Source organism: Cupressus sempervirens, chromosome 3 (assembly GCF_028749045.1).
Source record: "Cupressus sempervirens isolate cs-2001-9-10 chromosome 3, ASM2874904v1, whole genome shotgun sequence".
NCBI lineage: Eukaryota > Viridiplantae > Streptophyta > Pinopsida > Cupressales > Cupressaceae > Cupressus > Cupressus sempervirens.
Window position 1 is genome coordinate 775,268,072 of NC_143120.1, and position 16,348 is coordinate 775,284,419.

Below are 16,348 nucleotides of genomic sequence, written 5' to 3' on the forward strand. Positions count from 1 at the left end.
CTGAATTGAAGTCCCCTGCTAACACCCAAGGATGATAAGGATGACAATTTCTAACATATTGAATATGTTCCCAAAGTTCCTCCTTTCCTACAAGATCAACAGGTGCATACACATTAGTAACCATGATTACCTCTCCTGAGTCTAGAGCAGAAGCTACCATAGAGAGAGCTGAGCGAGAAGACATCCAGCCAAGAGGAGAAATTTTTTGAGGATCCCAAAATATAGCTAAACCACCCGCACTTCCTGTTGCCCCAACACACTGGCATTGGCCACGAGACCAAATACTAGAGGCATGTTGGACCATAGACTCCATAGAGAGCTTAGTCTCTTGGATACAAAAAACATCAGGGCTATGATCAACCACCAAGTTATGAATAGCCTTTTGTCTAGGGATGCTATTTAACCCCCTTACATTCCATGAGAGAATAATCATCATTGGGTAGAAATGGGAAAATGAGAATCCAAAGGTTTCACTGAACCAGACTCAATCAATATATCTCCTGTGAGTTTAATCTTCTCTTGGTCTGTTTTGCGCCCACTCCTTAGAGGAGGAGTAGAAGAAGCTCGCTTAAAGGGTCGAGACATCAACCCCAAGGGGAGAGGAGAACCCTTGCCCTTACCTGATGGTAGCACATCCTTAACCAAGTCAGCTAAAACAACATCATTATCCTCCAACACTACAGGAGTCACCAGAGCCTCTATCACAGGAGCTACAGGGACCTCACAATTCTGATATACTACAACTTGGGATGCCCCACAAGCATCATTAGGAACAGATCTCTCATCTGGGCAAACTAGATCAGAAGAGATAGGAGGAGGAATACCCTCCTTTAGAACCATACTATCCAGCACCTCAAAGCGGTTAAAACTTGAATCAGATAATCTTTCTTTCAAAGGCCTCTTTTAACCACGACCCTTAGCACGAGGGCGAACAGGGGTAAATCCATCCTTATCCTGCATTTGAGCCTTACCCTTACCTGTAGCATCTTGCGGATTCATCCCCTTGGTAGTATTAGCCATTTGAGATTGTCCTTTCCCTGTAGTATCTGCCAAACCACCAATATTGCCAGCTGTAGAACCATCCACTCCTTTGAAACTTGAGTTACGAGGGCACTGACGTAGTAAATGACCATACTCATGACAAATCCGGCAACGGAAAGGGAGAGATTCATAATATAACTGCCGCACCCAAGAAAAATCCCCCATACAAATTTCCAAAGAATCTGGTAATGGGTTATTCAAATTAATTTCAACACAAATTCGAGCATAAGAAATAACCTTTTTATCGAGGGATTGATGTGCGATCGCAGCCGGCTTCCCCAAAAAGCAGCAATTTGTCGAAGGATGTCTTCACGCCAAAATTCCAAGGGAAGACGAGGCAAGCGAACCCAAACTGGCACTGTTGAAGGGAGATCCTCAGCAGAATTAAAACCTGAATGCCAAGGTTTGACAAATAACCCCGCATGGTTGTAGAAATAAGGGCCTCCCTCAAAAACACGATCCCGATCAGACATGCAAGAGAATACAACAAAAAAAAAACTATTCCCCGCCAACATAATCTCCATATCACCTTCCACCTGCCATGAGCGGCGGATCCATGCCTCAAGAGCGGATAGGGAAATCCAGATTCCAAGAAATTTGCATATCAAAGCATGCTTGGTCCAATAATCAATGTCCTCCATTACAGTCATTGGAGGAATAACTAGAACAGGGCGATCATGGCTACGCGGAAAACAACCATTAACTTTTTTCAGCTTGGAGCTCTCCCCTGAATAAAATGATTCAAATCGCATTGCATGCATAGTTGGAGAAGAACCATCTGTTCTCACTAATGGAGAAGAAATCCCAGGCCCTGCCATGCAAACAATAAAACCCCAATTTTGAAGTTTGAGATGAAAGGTTTTTTCATGATTTTCTTATGCTTGTTCTTGTATGTTGGGATGAGTAAAAGTTCAAATTTTAAATGGTTTGAGAGTATTGGGAATGATGGAAAACATTGGGGGAGAGATAGAGGTAGTCAACACGTGACATTAATTTCTACAAGGGACGTTGCTATTAATAATAATAATAATGGCCTTTATGTTCGCTTAAGGGCTATTATTTTTTTGCTTAAGTGTGAAGTCATTCTTAGCAAGCGCTTCTTGGTTTGGAAGGAGAAGAGAGTTTTAGGGAAAATTGTAGAGATGGGTGGCGACCTTTTGCGAATTGAGCCTTCCATGATAGAGGAAAATGCTAGTAAGTTGTTGGTGTGGTACATGCTAAAGGAAGGTGGTTTCATTCCATTTATGGAGGCATTAAATGGGTACAATGAAAATTGTTCCTTATAGTTTGTCAATTCTTGGAAGGACCGAAGAGTGACGATTAATGGCATCTCATTTCATATCTCTGAGGAAGTCATCTCTCTAGCGATGGGATTGGCTATGAGGGGAAGGAAATGGCAAGAGGTGACAAGGGTGGTCGACGAAGTGAGTTTGTAGTGCTTTTTCTTGGATAGGGAGGAACTTGTTCGACATAGAGGTGGATTTATGCGGGAGAAGCTCCTTGAGCCATGGAATGAGGTATGTTTGATGTTGATGAAGTATCTAACTCTGGAAGGGAGGTATGGTGTCTATTATTACTACCACTTCCCCTTCTAAACCATTTTCACCACCATGACTTTATTTCTATTCTATTCTTTCTGTTGCATGATTTAGTAGATATGATTACTGACGTAAAGGAAAAAATGAGGAAGGGTGTTAATTTTACCATTTTGCATCAAGGGTTGATGTTCCAACTATATCAATTTCACATTGCTTTGGTCCCCTCTAGGATTATTGAGATTGATATTCTTACCCATCCCAACCCCTAGCCCCAATTGGTCCCCCTTAGGATTACGGGTCCTAGAGCCCCTACCCCACAACCATCACCTAGTGAGTCCCCTGTTGAGTTGAAGCCCACCCCCTCGGGGAAAAAAAAGAAGGCTGGATAAAGGGAAAGAGAAGGAACTAGAGGAGTCAGAGGACAAGGGGAGAGGGGGTAGGAGGAGGTCAGGGAGGATTGCAAAATCCAATGCTAAAAGGAAACTGAGAGTTGGGGCCTCGCAAGAGGAGGAGTCAGATTCAGAGGACATGGGTCATCCTAAACAAAGGATGAAAGAGAAGGCGTCAAATTTTGGTTAGGGGAAAATGGAGTAGTAGGAAGAGGAGGTTTCAAATTCCTCATAGTCTAGCTCGGGAGAAGGGATTAAGGAGAAGAAGGAGATGACGCATGTCTCGGCCACCATTGGGGTGAGGTGTGTGGACTTAACCCAGGACCAGTTCCCTGAAACTATGGATAGAGTGCCCTCCCCTGTAACAATTTCCTCCCCTATTAGGGTTTCTTCCAAGGATAATGCTAACCCCCCGATTGTGCAGGATGTTACTATGGTGCAAGCGGACAACTTTCTTAGCGACAAGTAGGAGGTCACCATGGAGATCAAGAAGATGGCTGGAAATGATGTGTGGGAAAGAATTCATGCGTTGGAAGAAAGAATGCACCTTTTGACAAAGTTTACTATCAAGGTGACACATGCAGTTGCTACCACGCTTCACCTGCTTAAAGATCAGGAGGGTGACCTGCCAAAGGAGGACTCCAAAATGTTGTTTGACTTCCTTGCGAAAGATTGGGCTAATATCCTCCTAGGGAGGGAGGAGGCTAAGAAGCCTTAAGGGCTCTCTCCTTCTGGTTTTTCATGTTGTTTTTCTGCTAGTTGTTGAAATTGGCTGGGTTTAAGGCTTTTATGCATTTGTGTTTATATTTCCATAGCTTTTTCAGTTCTATTGCAAGCAATATGTATGTCATGCTTGTTGATACTCTTTTAGTTAAGTTTTCATACTATGTTTTTGTATTTTAAGTGATAGGGGGTAGTTTTGGTTGTTGGTAATCTATTGGTAGTTTGCTAGTTTGACTGTTTAAGGGCTAGCCCCCTAGTTTTGACTGCTTTTAATTTAAAAACAATATACAAGATCAATTTTTGAGACCATAAGTTCATTTTATTTTTCTTAAAAGAAACAAAACCACAAAATTGTGCTCTAATATCTCTTATAAATGTTCAGAGTCTACCAAATAAGTAAATAATGACATTACAGTCTCAAACATAGGCCTTGCATATTATCTTTAAAAACAATAAAAACCAAACTATCAACATCTTCATTTTTCCAACTTACCTCTACTAAGTTTTGCACGCTTCATAGATTATCAAATACGTATATTTGAAATCAAATTGTGGTTAATTTATTTCGATGCCTCATACCACAATTCATTCTTTACAAGAACAAGAACAATCGAATTTGTTCAACCATGTTAATCCCATTGTTCCACACATCACCCTCACAAAAATTCCCCTCGTTCGATTCTAAGAACCTTTAGTGGAGACAACCACGTACAATCTGGCTTATAATTCTACTTTCCCACAATAATTCTGCTTCAATGTGGGAAAATCATTAAAAAAAAAAAAATTTTGCTCCAATATGGGAAATCATCATAGATTTTTTTAATATAATTTAACAAAGCTGAAACAACACGCAAACAATCCTTTCAGAAATTTCATTTCCCATAAAAACAGAGCAAGAAGTCTGTAGACAATTTGGCCTACTCAAATTTCATTAAGTTATGCAGCAAAGTAATTAAAAAAACAATTTAAATTAATAAAAGAATATACAAGTAGACAAATTGATATAAATAAATGAAAAGAAGCACGCTTAACCGGTTCAGGCCAAGAAACGCGGCTCACGCCTGCAGAAGACTAAAAATAGCAAACTTGACCGCTGGATAATCCTCGCCGTGAGGGGAACCGCCGCTCAGCGATAAAATCGGATGATTCATTAACTTTCTGACTTCCGCGGCAAGAAAACTTTTTGGGAACGTAAACCGCCGTCTGTTGACACGAATGGGAAGTCTGTCAGGTCTTTACTGGTGGTCGGTTCGGTTTGCGTGACCTCCAAGGTGATAAGCACCAGAAGAGGCAGTATTGAATTCATCATCGCAAAATGCATTAAGCATTCCAGCCCACCGTCTATCACCGTCAAAACAAACGGCACCGAGTGACGGTGGGCCGCCGTGGTTATTCTTAAATACAGACCGGGTTTATATCCAGACCTTGTTTGAACGCTCTGCGATTCAAATCAACAGTGTCTGCTTTTATACGGTCGTCGTACAGAAGAGCATTGGTCTGGTGCTGGTTGTTTTCGGCTTTGGAGCTCGGGAATTTCAGGAGCTTTGTTTCCGCAGTTAGTCGTTGGGAATAGCGGTTTGTATTGCAGTTTTTATGTCAATGTTGTAAGGTCTTTATAGATTAGGAAGAGGAAATTTCTATTCTGTGCTTTAAAATGGAGGCCCAAAGACAGCTTCAGTCTCCATCATTTGTCGAAAAGTCCAAGTTGAAGCGGAAACAGGCTGTGATTTCGTTTTTGAACGCGAAAAAGCGGTCGTCTGCGCCCCCTGCAAAGAGGGTTAAAATCCCTGGTGGATTTGTGAAGTGCTGCTCCGATGGCATGGCGGTAGTGGAAAACTATGGTAACTTTAAGAAAAGCGGTGTCCCGGCCCGCGTTATGTATTTCAGCAAGGGCGACTGGACGGATTTCGGGCCTGAAATTTTTGTGCTGCTAAAACAGGCTTTTGAAGGCGGGAAGACATCAGTCGAGGTCGCCGTTGACGGGGTTTCGTACCTGGTTGATTTTCTTCACATGGTCCAGATTGATCTGAAATTTGGCAAGCAGAGATCGATATCCTGGATAGATGTTAAAGGAAAATGCTTTTTCCCGAGGTCGGTCTTGGACGGGATGGGTGAAATGAGCAATTCGCCTGTTAACCTCGAAATTGACCTCCGATTTCATGCCGCCGATCGCCTGGAAGTCGACAATTGCAGAGTAGTTTCTGCCAGTAACACGAAATCTGTTGAAGTGGAGGATTCATCGGACCAGGATTCCAGCGATTCATGTGTGGGCAAGTCCGATGTGTCTGACTCTGAATGTCCTACTTCTGCTAGGGTTTGCGCTGCAAGTGAGGCTTTTGTGGGGACGGGTGACAATTTGATCAAGCTGAATGATCATGACCGGGAGTTTATGGATGTTAAAACTAAGTTTCTGACCGGTCTTAGTACGCTTGCAAATTTTACAAGCGTTGTTGGAGTTTATCGCAACTTGCATCGCAGCGTTGCGGGGCAATCCCGATTGCATGCCTTTCAGCGGCACGTGGATATTGGGACTCGAAAGAACGGGGGTAATGGAAATATCCAGGCCGCTTGGCATGGAACATCTAGGGATGCCGTCTGTGGAATAATAACGCATGGTTTTGGGCAGCCTATGATCCCAAAACACGGTGCAGCTCTTGGCAGAGGAGTTTACCTTGCACCTGAGAAATGCGCGTATGTGAGGTAAGGAGATTTTTACCTTCTCTAATGTTATTCTACGTTTTGAACCTTTTTTTAACAGTCTGCTCCTATATATTTTCAATTTTGGTAATTTACTCTAATCCTTCAATAGTAGGCGCCCATGTAGTAAATAATTTGTGCACTGAAGAGGTCGCAGATACACACTCCAACCTCAAGACGTACTTCACAAATCCCATGATTTGTTCATCTGCATCACTTTTGTTGGCATAAATAATGAAATTTTCTCGTTAGATACACACGACAAATCTTGATTATCTGGGCTTGGTCTTTGCAACTGATGAATTTGCGTTTTTGCGGTTGTCATTTGAAAGTTTTCTGAATGCAGTATATGTTGTAAGGATTGCTTTCCAGTCTTTTGAGTGTTAGTTTCGTCTTTTACAGTGCAACATACTCTGATATTGACGAAAACGGCGAACAGCACATGGTGTTGTGTCGTGTGATTTTGGGGAATACGGAGCTTGTGCGATCTGGCTCCAAGCAATGTCACCCCAGTAACGAAGAATTCGATACTGGCATAGACGATCTTACTAATCCAAGGCGTTACATCGTCTGGAGCACCCACATGAACACACATATCTTGCCAGAATATGTCGTTAGCTTTAAGGTTTCTCCTCATTTACATGGTAATGTTTTTATATCTGTTTGTGACCAAATTTGGAATGTTGTTTGGTTGTTTGCTATTCATTGAAATGGGCGATTGCTTGAAAGGAATTACCTGCAGTATTGGACAGATATTTTATTTCTCTCTGTTGTGTTTTGCAGAATATTGGTCTAAAATGAAAGCAAGACAATATGCAAGATCAATGCTTGAGACTGTAAGTTCATTTTCTTTTTCTTTTTTGTGCAACCAGCTCAGTATTTGTTGATGCCTTGCAAGGGATGTCGGGTCATTATTAGGTAGTTTGGTTTCTTTTCAAGGAAACAACTCTGTATTGATAGGATTGCTGTTGGATTAATAATAGTCTGCTTACTAGAAGAGAAGAACCAAGTTACTGCCATCCCCATCTTTCACCAACTTGCGATTAAGTTAATGACTTTAACAACCGGAAATCTAGTTATAGTATTGCCTGCTAAGTTTCTCCTAGAAGAATCAAGCTTTTCAACTGCAAAGAAAGAGCCATCTTCTAGAAAGGTTTGAGTTCCATAGGAAAGAAATTTGAAACAACAAATTACAGTCCGTTGCCCTAGTTTAGGAAGCTTTTATACGATTCAAACATATCCTTTGAGCAGTCCTTTCCTGTGTAAGTTTTCACAAAGTCTGTCGTACATTCTCGAATCCACTTCCTGAAGGTTGGTAATCCTATTTCGTTTTGATGGCATGCGACACAACAAATGTATGTGATTCCCGTCTTATATCATAAGTGTTGCGGCTAATATCTGATGAATAAATGTCATCCCAAACATGCATCCATTTTTGGTTTACAAATGTTTATTATTAAGTTTTACTTCTGATTTAGCACATTTTAGGCTTGATAGAGGTACATTGATGAGTGTATATTTTTTAATAATTGTCTCTGTAGGTGTATATCATTAGCTATATATGGTACTGTTTCGACTTAATTTTCTTATGAAGAATCTTTATTGGACTTGTTATATAGGATGGAGGTCGGCAGGCTTTTCTTCCCTCGGATAAGAAATTTGTGCAGCCTTGTCCTGCTTTAGGAAAGGACTCACGGCAAAATATGCAGGACCAACAACTGACGCCGACTTCTGCTTGGATGTCATTTCCAAAGCTTTTTAATGTCATTGAAAAATTCTTATCGTCATCAAGTATCAGTTTAATGAAAAAGCATTATACTGATTACAAGGTAGATCTTTCTATTAATGTTTATGCTTACTAGGGGTTGTCTTTGATGTAGAAATATAAAAAAGTAGCGGATGCTAAACAGAATTAGGTTTTTTGTGGCATTCCAGGAAAGCAAAATTAGTCGAGAAGACCTCATAAGAAATGTGAGATTGATTGCTGGTGATAGGTTGCTTATTTCAGCTATAAAAATGTTTAAAGGGCAGGCACATCCTTCAATGAATGAAACAATGAGTCCTGGCCCCAAAACTTAGCCGATGGTGGCTTCAAATTTTGGACAAGTGATGAAAATGATTTAATCTGCAAGTTTGCGACTGATGATTAAATTGCAAACACTGTTGCTGAACGTTCATGATGGGACTGAAACCTTGATCTCTTTATAGGTTATATGGAGGTCATATCTCTTGAAACAGAAGGCATTATTTCCGTCAATCCTGGAGAGTGCTTTGATGTATTGTTTTGGAAGTTATCGATTCTAACTGCATGTTGCCAAGCTGCTTGTAGTTTAGGCAATATCAACAGTTAGGAAGGTCGTTATGTAAACTAGTTTTGATCGATAGGGCGGTAGAGTAGGGGCATGGTCCTGACTCCTTGATGACAGGACTGACATTTTTGGAAGAACTATCCCATTATTTTTTTGGAGTATGCCTCTGTATATAAGACTTGTTTTGCGATTAAATTTGAGCAATGCAATCTAATGGTTGAATTTCGATTTCCACTCTTTTGACTATCCTGATGGAGCACCGGTTATCTTTACTATATAATTTGTTTCGACTTTTGGGCAGTTTTATAAACCTGTTAGCTGTATAGAATATATATGTTTTGACTTCTCAGGATACTTTAATTATCTTGTTATCATTTTGAAATTATCTTTTATGCCTTCTAATATAAAATTGTTTATCTCGTGTGTGGGATCGGCGATGATAAGTATGTGTTGCTGTCTAGTCTAAACAGCTATTTAGGGGTGGTACTCATCTCCCAAAACTTTCATTCTTTTATTCAACATACCATTTCATTAACATGTTCCCCACTTTCTTCTTCAAAAGGGTATTTACTTTCTTCTTCAAAACGGTATTTATGTATACTTATTGTTAATTGTTATCAGTTGGCCAGATGAAAAAATTACTTGTATTGTGTATGTCAGTACGAGGTATACCTTTATTATTATTTGACCATGGATATTACTTTGTGATGGTTGTTCGGGCCTTGAAGTCTGCCAACTAATTTTGATGTTTGGTTTACTTGTTTGATATGATAGTATTCTTGACTTCTGTCCTTGATCATTTTATTTAATGATAGATTTGTGAGACTTTTATTTTGCCTTCTAGTTTTCAGTTTTTTTTAATAATTTAAAACAAATTAAAGAGAGTATCCATTTGTTGCATGACATAAGGGACCTGAGAGACAAGGATTCTCTATTTTTGTATTTGGATTGGCTTTTCCAAGATCCATTTTCATGGTTCTGAATATCTGAGAACGCAAAATTCTCGTCTTTTCATCTTGATAGTATGCTGGTTCATTTGCAGTTTCTCATATTTCAATATTCATCGTAATGAAAAGATTGTCGGCTTGATAGCATGCTGGTTCTTTTACAGTTTCTCATATTTCTATATACATTGTAGCGAACAAAATTTGTAATTTTACAAATGAGGTCATACTATATATCAAATGTGAAAAGAAAAAGTTTGTTAGAATTTGTGAACTTATGGGAGCAAACAGCATGGACCCTTAGAAGTATGACTTAATTCAATTGGTATGTTGAAAGTTGAGGGGCCCTTGTAACAGTCATCTGCCATTTTCAGTCCTTCGACCACCACTTAGGGTGGCATATCTGCAAGGGTTTAGAAGGGAATATTGGTACAGTTTCCAGGGAATATTGTAACTGTAAAATGTTTTCAGCATGGCTTGCCGGCTATTCAAACATGAGATCTAAGATTATTCAAACATGAGATCTAAAGATTATTCAAACATGAGATCTAAGATTGATTGATTGGAGGAGTTCATGGAAAATTCACTTCGCTTCAAAAACACTATCGAGCAGCTCTTCAAACTCTTAAAAAGTTCATCATTCTGAGACAATGGATATCTAGGTTGCCATCATGTTCAATCTTCAGACTATCTTCTCATCCAAAAAGTGGATCAAAACCATCTTGTTTGCATTCAGACAGAAGCTGAATTACCAATACACCAATGCTTGCCGACTTAAAACCTGCAGAATCTTCCAATTTGCTCATTGCAAGGTCTTTGTTTTCAATTTTCTTTTGTCTAATATATGGTTAAAACTGGAGAACTTTCCATTTGGCCCAGGTTTTTGTTGACAATTTTCTTTTGTTTAATGTATGGTTTGTTTACATCCATTTGTATTCATGGCGTTCCTCAAGACCTAAATGTGGGTATCTGATTAACTAAATGACTTTCACGGTCACGTCTGTCAATCTGTCATTTTGGAGAGGATTTTGTTCTGTTGATTGGTCAATTCTGTAATTTTTTTGTATATACAATGATCAGAGTATCAATATGGACAAGCTGTAAACTTTTTTTTGTATGTACAATGATCAGAACATCAGCATGGACAACCTGGAGCTTGAAGCTGCTGAGCTTCTGAAGAACTTTGTGTAATTCTGTCTCGAAGCTGCGGAGCTTCTGAAGAACTTTATGTAATTCTGTTGTCTGCTGCCCCTTAGGTTGGTTGTCTGCTGACTTTGTCTGCTTGCTCTGCTTTTTGCCTCTCTGTCTTTTTGATGGTGTCTTTTGTCACTGTTCTACTTATGTTGATAATGCTTTATCTATAGTTTTGTTTTGCTGTGAAGGGTTTCATGTCTCTTCAAAACCTATCAATAATGATCAGAGCATCACTTTGAATATACTATGCTGTAAGTAACAATTGAGCAAAATGGAGATCATAAAGCTCAAGTAACATGGCACTAAATTAATTTTCCTCCCATAGGATACTGATAACCATCTTATATGGTGGAAATACAGCTGAGAAGACTGAAACTGGACTTAATTTTGTATACATTTTATGGCGGTACTAGTTAAAAGAATAGCTTGAACTGATATAGAAATAATCTGAAACATGGGAACCTTAATATTTTGATTATAATTTGTTTGCTGAGATCTTTAATTGATTTATGGTTTAAATCCAAATGAATTTTGATGTGAAGGAGCAAATATGGTGATTTAAGTAGAGCATAAGCCAGGCTCTAGCAATTGAACTTGAATGGAGAAATTAATACTTAAACTGGTGGTCTGTGTTGAAAACAGAAGATCCATGTTGGAATATCTAAAGGTTTGATTAGGACACTATTAAATACTTTTTTTAAAGTGGCGAGTGGAAATATTCCTTTCACCGTGCTTGAGATTTGGATGTAAGAAAACTAATAAATGCTATTATGCTGTGTTTTATTATATGTCCAATGTTCTCAACCTGTGCATGAAGATTATACTGAACTGATGAATAGCTGCCCAGCATTTGTTTTTATATTTAAATTATAAGGCCCAATATGAACGAGTAGAATATATGACATTGATAACAACCATGGTTTGATAACTAAGGCACAATGATCAACAGTAATTATGGGTTGCTTTGTTATATATGTGTCTGAACAAAAGCCAATTTGCATTCCAAAGAACAAGGAACGGGCATATCGAGATTAAAATTTGTTTCTAAGTTTCAACTTCTGTTAGTGCAGGTCTAGAAGAGTTGTATAGATGAGGGTGTCTGGTGGCTGGATATGGCCAAGAGAATGTGAACTAGCCTTGAACTGACCATAGTTTTTCTGAGAAAAACTTCTTGGATTGTCAGTAAGCCTCCATTGAACTGGGCTAAGTGTTTATACAGATAATTACAATATAACAAAGATGACTAAAACATAGAAATAAACTGAGAAATCTTCACAAGAATTTAACAGTTTTTGGAAATTTTAAAACGTGCAGTCTATGCCCAAGCATTTGATAATCTGAAAAGTCAAGTTGCAAATCCAAGTTACTTGGGAGAAGACAGAATGAAGCCTCAAAAATCTTTGAAACCCTATCGCTAAAATTGCTGGAATGTCAAGGTTCTGATCTGACATTTGTGATTTGTCTTTGTATGCCCTGAAACTTTTTGGGAAGTGAAGGTGTCCCGGGAAAATGGTGCTGAAGCGTATGCTGTGTGGCCTTTTTGAACCCGGAAATCCTGAATAAGCACACTAGATCATTCGCAAGTCAAGTCCCTTAAAGTCTTGAGCAAAGATAAAAGTGGGAAATTTGACTAAATCTTGTTAGCTGATAGGAAAATTCAATAAAGTCTTCTTTGCTGAGAGTGGGTGTTTAGAAAGCGATGTGATATCAAAGCTTGTGACAGTTTTGAAATGACAATTTTGAAATCATGACTGAATCACGAAAGTCTTGTGGGATTAACAGAGAACAACATTGAAAACAATCTGGTGTGTTGTGCATAGGCTCTCCGTTTTCAGAAATGGATATGCTCTTCTAGCTTTCTGGCTTTCTAAGACTACTTTTTAAAGTTCTGGAAATCTCAGTTCTGCAAGCAGCAATGCTATCTGTTATGTGCATGTAGGCTACTTTAAAATGAGGGGGGCCTCTTCAGTAACTTGGCCTTCCTGTTATCTGCTAACAAAATTTCTACCCTCACCTGACAAAATAATAGATATTGAAACAACTTGTAAACAATTGAGACCTTTGCAGTTTTCTGCAAAATGCAAAAAACAAAATTTGCTAGCTTATTTAAATATACAACAGCCAAGATACACGTACAATCAATTGGGAGCTCGAGAGCTTAGGGGGCTTCGTAACCATATGATGTTCCATTTATATTTTCTGTCCTCATTTCATTACCGCACATGATGGAAATGATGAGTATCATTCTGTGTCTGTCGATTACAGACTGTGTCTTGTTAAAATGGGAGTCATTTCTGAAATCAATCTATCGCCCATGGGACTGTACTATGTTATTCCTGAAAAGCTACGACGTAAAACAGAGGCCTTAGAGGCTAGGATAGATATGTTACTAGAGGAGCAAGAAGATGTCAGTGTGACTATCTTCTTAGTTGCTGACTGGGGGAAATTTCTTAATATATGTGGGAGTTTTCTTTCTTGGTCTCTCCTATTATGTATAACTGTAAACCAAAAGTTATCACCAAGTTGAGTCGTTCATGGATATAATTTGTTCCAAATGTGGACTAAACAGTCTGTCCTAAAGTACTTGTTGATTGACATTTTTTTCCTTCATGGATGTTTGAACTAAGATTGATGACTCTTGAACACTTGAACAGCTGTGGAGTTCTAGTCTTTTGTTATAAGGCAAGTCTTTGATAGTTAACAAACATTTTATTGTTTCGAGTGATGAGACAATAAGCTAGCTTATTTCTGTTGTAGGCACTAAATGTTGGAATATGGAATGACACATTTTGTGGCCGGATGATGTCTATTTGGCATTTCTTCATTGGAGTTGCAATTGTATGGAAGCATGGGCATTATTCTTTTCAATTCAAATCTTATGGAAATATCAAAGGTATTTGGTGGTACCATTTTTCTGCGGATTTGCTTATTATTGCAATCTAAAATCTGTTTTGCGACCTCATGAAGACTAGTCACTGCTGTTGACAGGTGATGTTTAAATTTCAGTGTTGTCATATGAATATAAGTGATCAAATTTTAAAAATGAAAAAAGAATGAAAGTTAAGTGCAGAGAAAGTGCCCTTGCAATATAAATTGCTTGCGATTGTCTTGACATTTGAGTATCATAAATCGCTTATAATTGTTTTAGCATTTGAGAATTATTCTTCCAGTATATAAAAACTACACTGTATCAAAATTAGTTAATTGTGGAATATAGATTGCCTATGTGTTTTTTGGCTGACGTCTGAAATGGAATCTATAAAGGTGGCACTATTTGCCTAGCCTAGTATTCTGAAATGGAATCTATGAAGGTGACACACTATATGCGTAGCCAAGTATAGGTGTCGTATTGAATATCTTGACAAGTTAATTTAAGAAAGTACCCCGACAAGTAAAACTGCTTGGTGGGCCTATCAGTTGAGATTCCTGGAGTATAAATTCTCAAGAGAGTGAGAAATTGGATAGGACATAGAAAATGCTATTTCTGGTTTTTTTAAAAACTGACAAATGACTAATTATTTGAGAGGCATAATCACAAGTGGCAGCAAGGGGTCCACTGTAATGGTGGGAGCATTTTAATAAAAAATAATCAATAGCTGAAGTTCATTTAAAAAACGATCCTAAAAACATACAGTAAGTTTTCATAAATAAGAGAAAACAAATTATAAGTAAATACAAACAAAACATTCTTTAAATAAATAAAATAGCTCTTCAAATAAAGTAAACAATGCAAATGAAATAAATTACTTGAATAGTGTTAATTAAAATAATACAACTATAATCAAATGGCATAACACTAATTAAATTATAAAACAGCTTTTCAAATATTCTGTGTAAAAACTTTCTTCTCCTCTTCAACATGCATGGGGACACCTAGCGTTGATTTTCGATCTTCGGAAAAAAAGCTGTTCAAATAAAAAAAGAAGTAATTCTATACAATACCTGGAATTAATTCATATCATCTGTATTTGAATGTTTGCGAAACTCGTTAATTTTGTGCTGCATATTTATAGCCAACTTGACTTATGCGTGAAATAATTGCCCAGAATTGCTGAAAGCGTATATCCATCTCTCGTTGTACTGAGATTTTCATCTTCTCCCTTTACATTATCAATGCACTAAGCTTTGACAATTGTCTTAAGAATCAATTATGGAGTCTTATATTTGTCAGTTCATATGACGTGAGTTTGTAAAACTGGTGCAACTCCTGGGGTCTTCCCTGACCATAGGCATCAAATTCTAGAACACGGGTCGATGTTATACAATGGCTAGATGATGTCCACTAGCGTATCCATCTGTGGGCCTGCAATCGTATGGAAATAAGTGTGTTATCTGTTTTAGTTTAATTCTTTTGGAATACCAGAGACATCTGGTGTGCCGAGAATAGGGTTTGTATAGATGCATTGTAATTGCTTTGGTTGTGGTGGATTTGTTTAATCTTGGATTGGAATTCTTTTTGGGAATGTTACAGAGACTGATAACTGGTCATCACTGCTATTGAGTTTTTGATTTTGATGTAAACGTTCATTTATTATTTAATACAATACCCGTTCAACACTGTTGTCATTAGTGTAGAAAGCTCATTTTTCTTTTCACAAGGAAGCTTTGCTTTGCAATGTGTAATATTTCGAATGGTTGTCCAACATTTGAATTAATGAAGACTGAGGTATAATATGAATTTTTTAAGGCTTCTATTTAGCGTTAAGGAGACGGAAATATCATGTCCGAGTTTAATTTAGTTTGAGAGACCTAAAGTTTATTTAATTATCAAGCATCTACTAACCGATATATTGTGTATGAGAAGCCGAGAGGAACTGGAAATAGCTTGCTGCTTATATGAAGCTTTTTTCAGAAATGAAAAATATAAAAGCAATGGTTTTAATATGAGGGACAAGATTTTGCATTCAGTAAAGCACCCCTGCATTCATACATTAATTGGTTGCACTGGAGTTGAAAGACACAAAACATCTTAACCTTCTGAAAGAAAGTATTGCACAAACTGAATTGGGAGAATAACTGACAACCTTTTATGTCTCATTATTTACTTATTATATACATTTCTTTTTGTAGTTGCTCTATTTAAAGACTATGAGTTTAATTCTTTTTGTACTGTGGAGGATTTATTTTAGAACTATTTACCTGAAGTCGTGTGCCAAACATAAACTTTTTGTCCACCTTATAATGTTCAACTTCCAAGTATTTTTTGAACTATTTTACTTATTCTAGTTCCTTGGGTGGGTTTGTATTTACAACTATCATGCAAATTCACTTGCCATGTAGATGGAGCAAATTCTGTTCCTGTAGTGCACATTTGCATGCTATGTATTCTGCTCTGTCAGCAACTTAGGTTCAGAATATATCTGTTTTGTAGACATGCACCATAGAAAAGCTGCAGAACAACTCGTACAATTATGTAGAAAACATGGTCCGGGCAAGTTCCCATTTATGTAATGGAGCAAATGTTGTTCCTGTAGTATGTATTTGCAAGCTAGATACTCTACTTTTTATTGACT

General features: G+C 38.0%; 1 protein-coding gene across 6 annotated transcripts; it reads left to right on the plus strand.

Moving 5' to 3' along the window:
- Window positions 1–5,118: 5,118 nt before the first annotated feature.
- On the plus strand, window positions 5,119–13,949 carry LOC149569091 (inactive poly [ADP-ribose] polymerase RCD1-like). 6 transcript variants are annotated; one of them, XR_016362683.1, is made up of 6 exons: window positions 5,119–6,391; window positions 6,791–7,032; window positions 7,172–7,224; window positions 8,008–8,217; window positions 10,773–10,897; window positions 13,593–13,949. XR_016362683.1 is itself a non-coding variant. In XM_089821868.1 (5 exons), the coding sequence occupies exons 1-5, from the start codon at window positions 5,346–5,348 to the stop codon at window positions 13,776–13,778; spliced, it is 1,737 nt and encodes a 578-aa protein (XP_089677994.1). In that variant the 5' UTR covers window positions 5,119–5,345; the 3' UTR covers window positions 13,779–13,949. The 6 variants fall into 6 exon arrangements, 3 of the variants coding, with proteins under 3 accessions (XP_089677994.1, XP_089677997.1, XP_089677995.1); XR_016362685.1 differs by lacking the exon at window positions 13,593–13,949 and adding an exon at window positions 11,006–11,316; XR_016362684.1 differs by lacking the exon at window positions 13,593–13,949 and adding an exon at window positions 11,024–11,316.
- The last annotated feature ends 2,399 nt before the right edge of the window (window positions 13,950–16,348 follow it).

Bases quoted from the DNA above. Each gene is read 5' to 3' on its own strand.
- LOC149569091 (XM_089821868.1), top strand. From the start codon at position 5,346: ATGGAGGCCCAAAGACAGCTTCAGTCTCCATCATTTGTCGAAAAGTCC. The intron at 6,392-6,790 runs GTAAGGAGATTT...CGTCTTTTACAG, and splicing joins GAGAAATGCGCGTATGTGAG to TGCAACATACTCTGATATTG. The intron at 7,033-7,171 runs GTAATGTTTTTA...TGTGTTTTGCAG, and splicing joins GGTTTCTCCTCATTTACATG to AATATTGGTCTAAAATGAAA.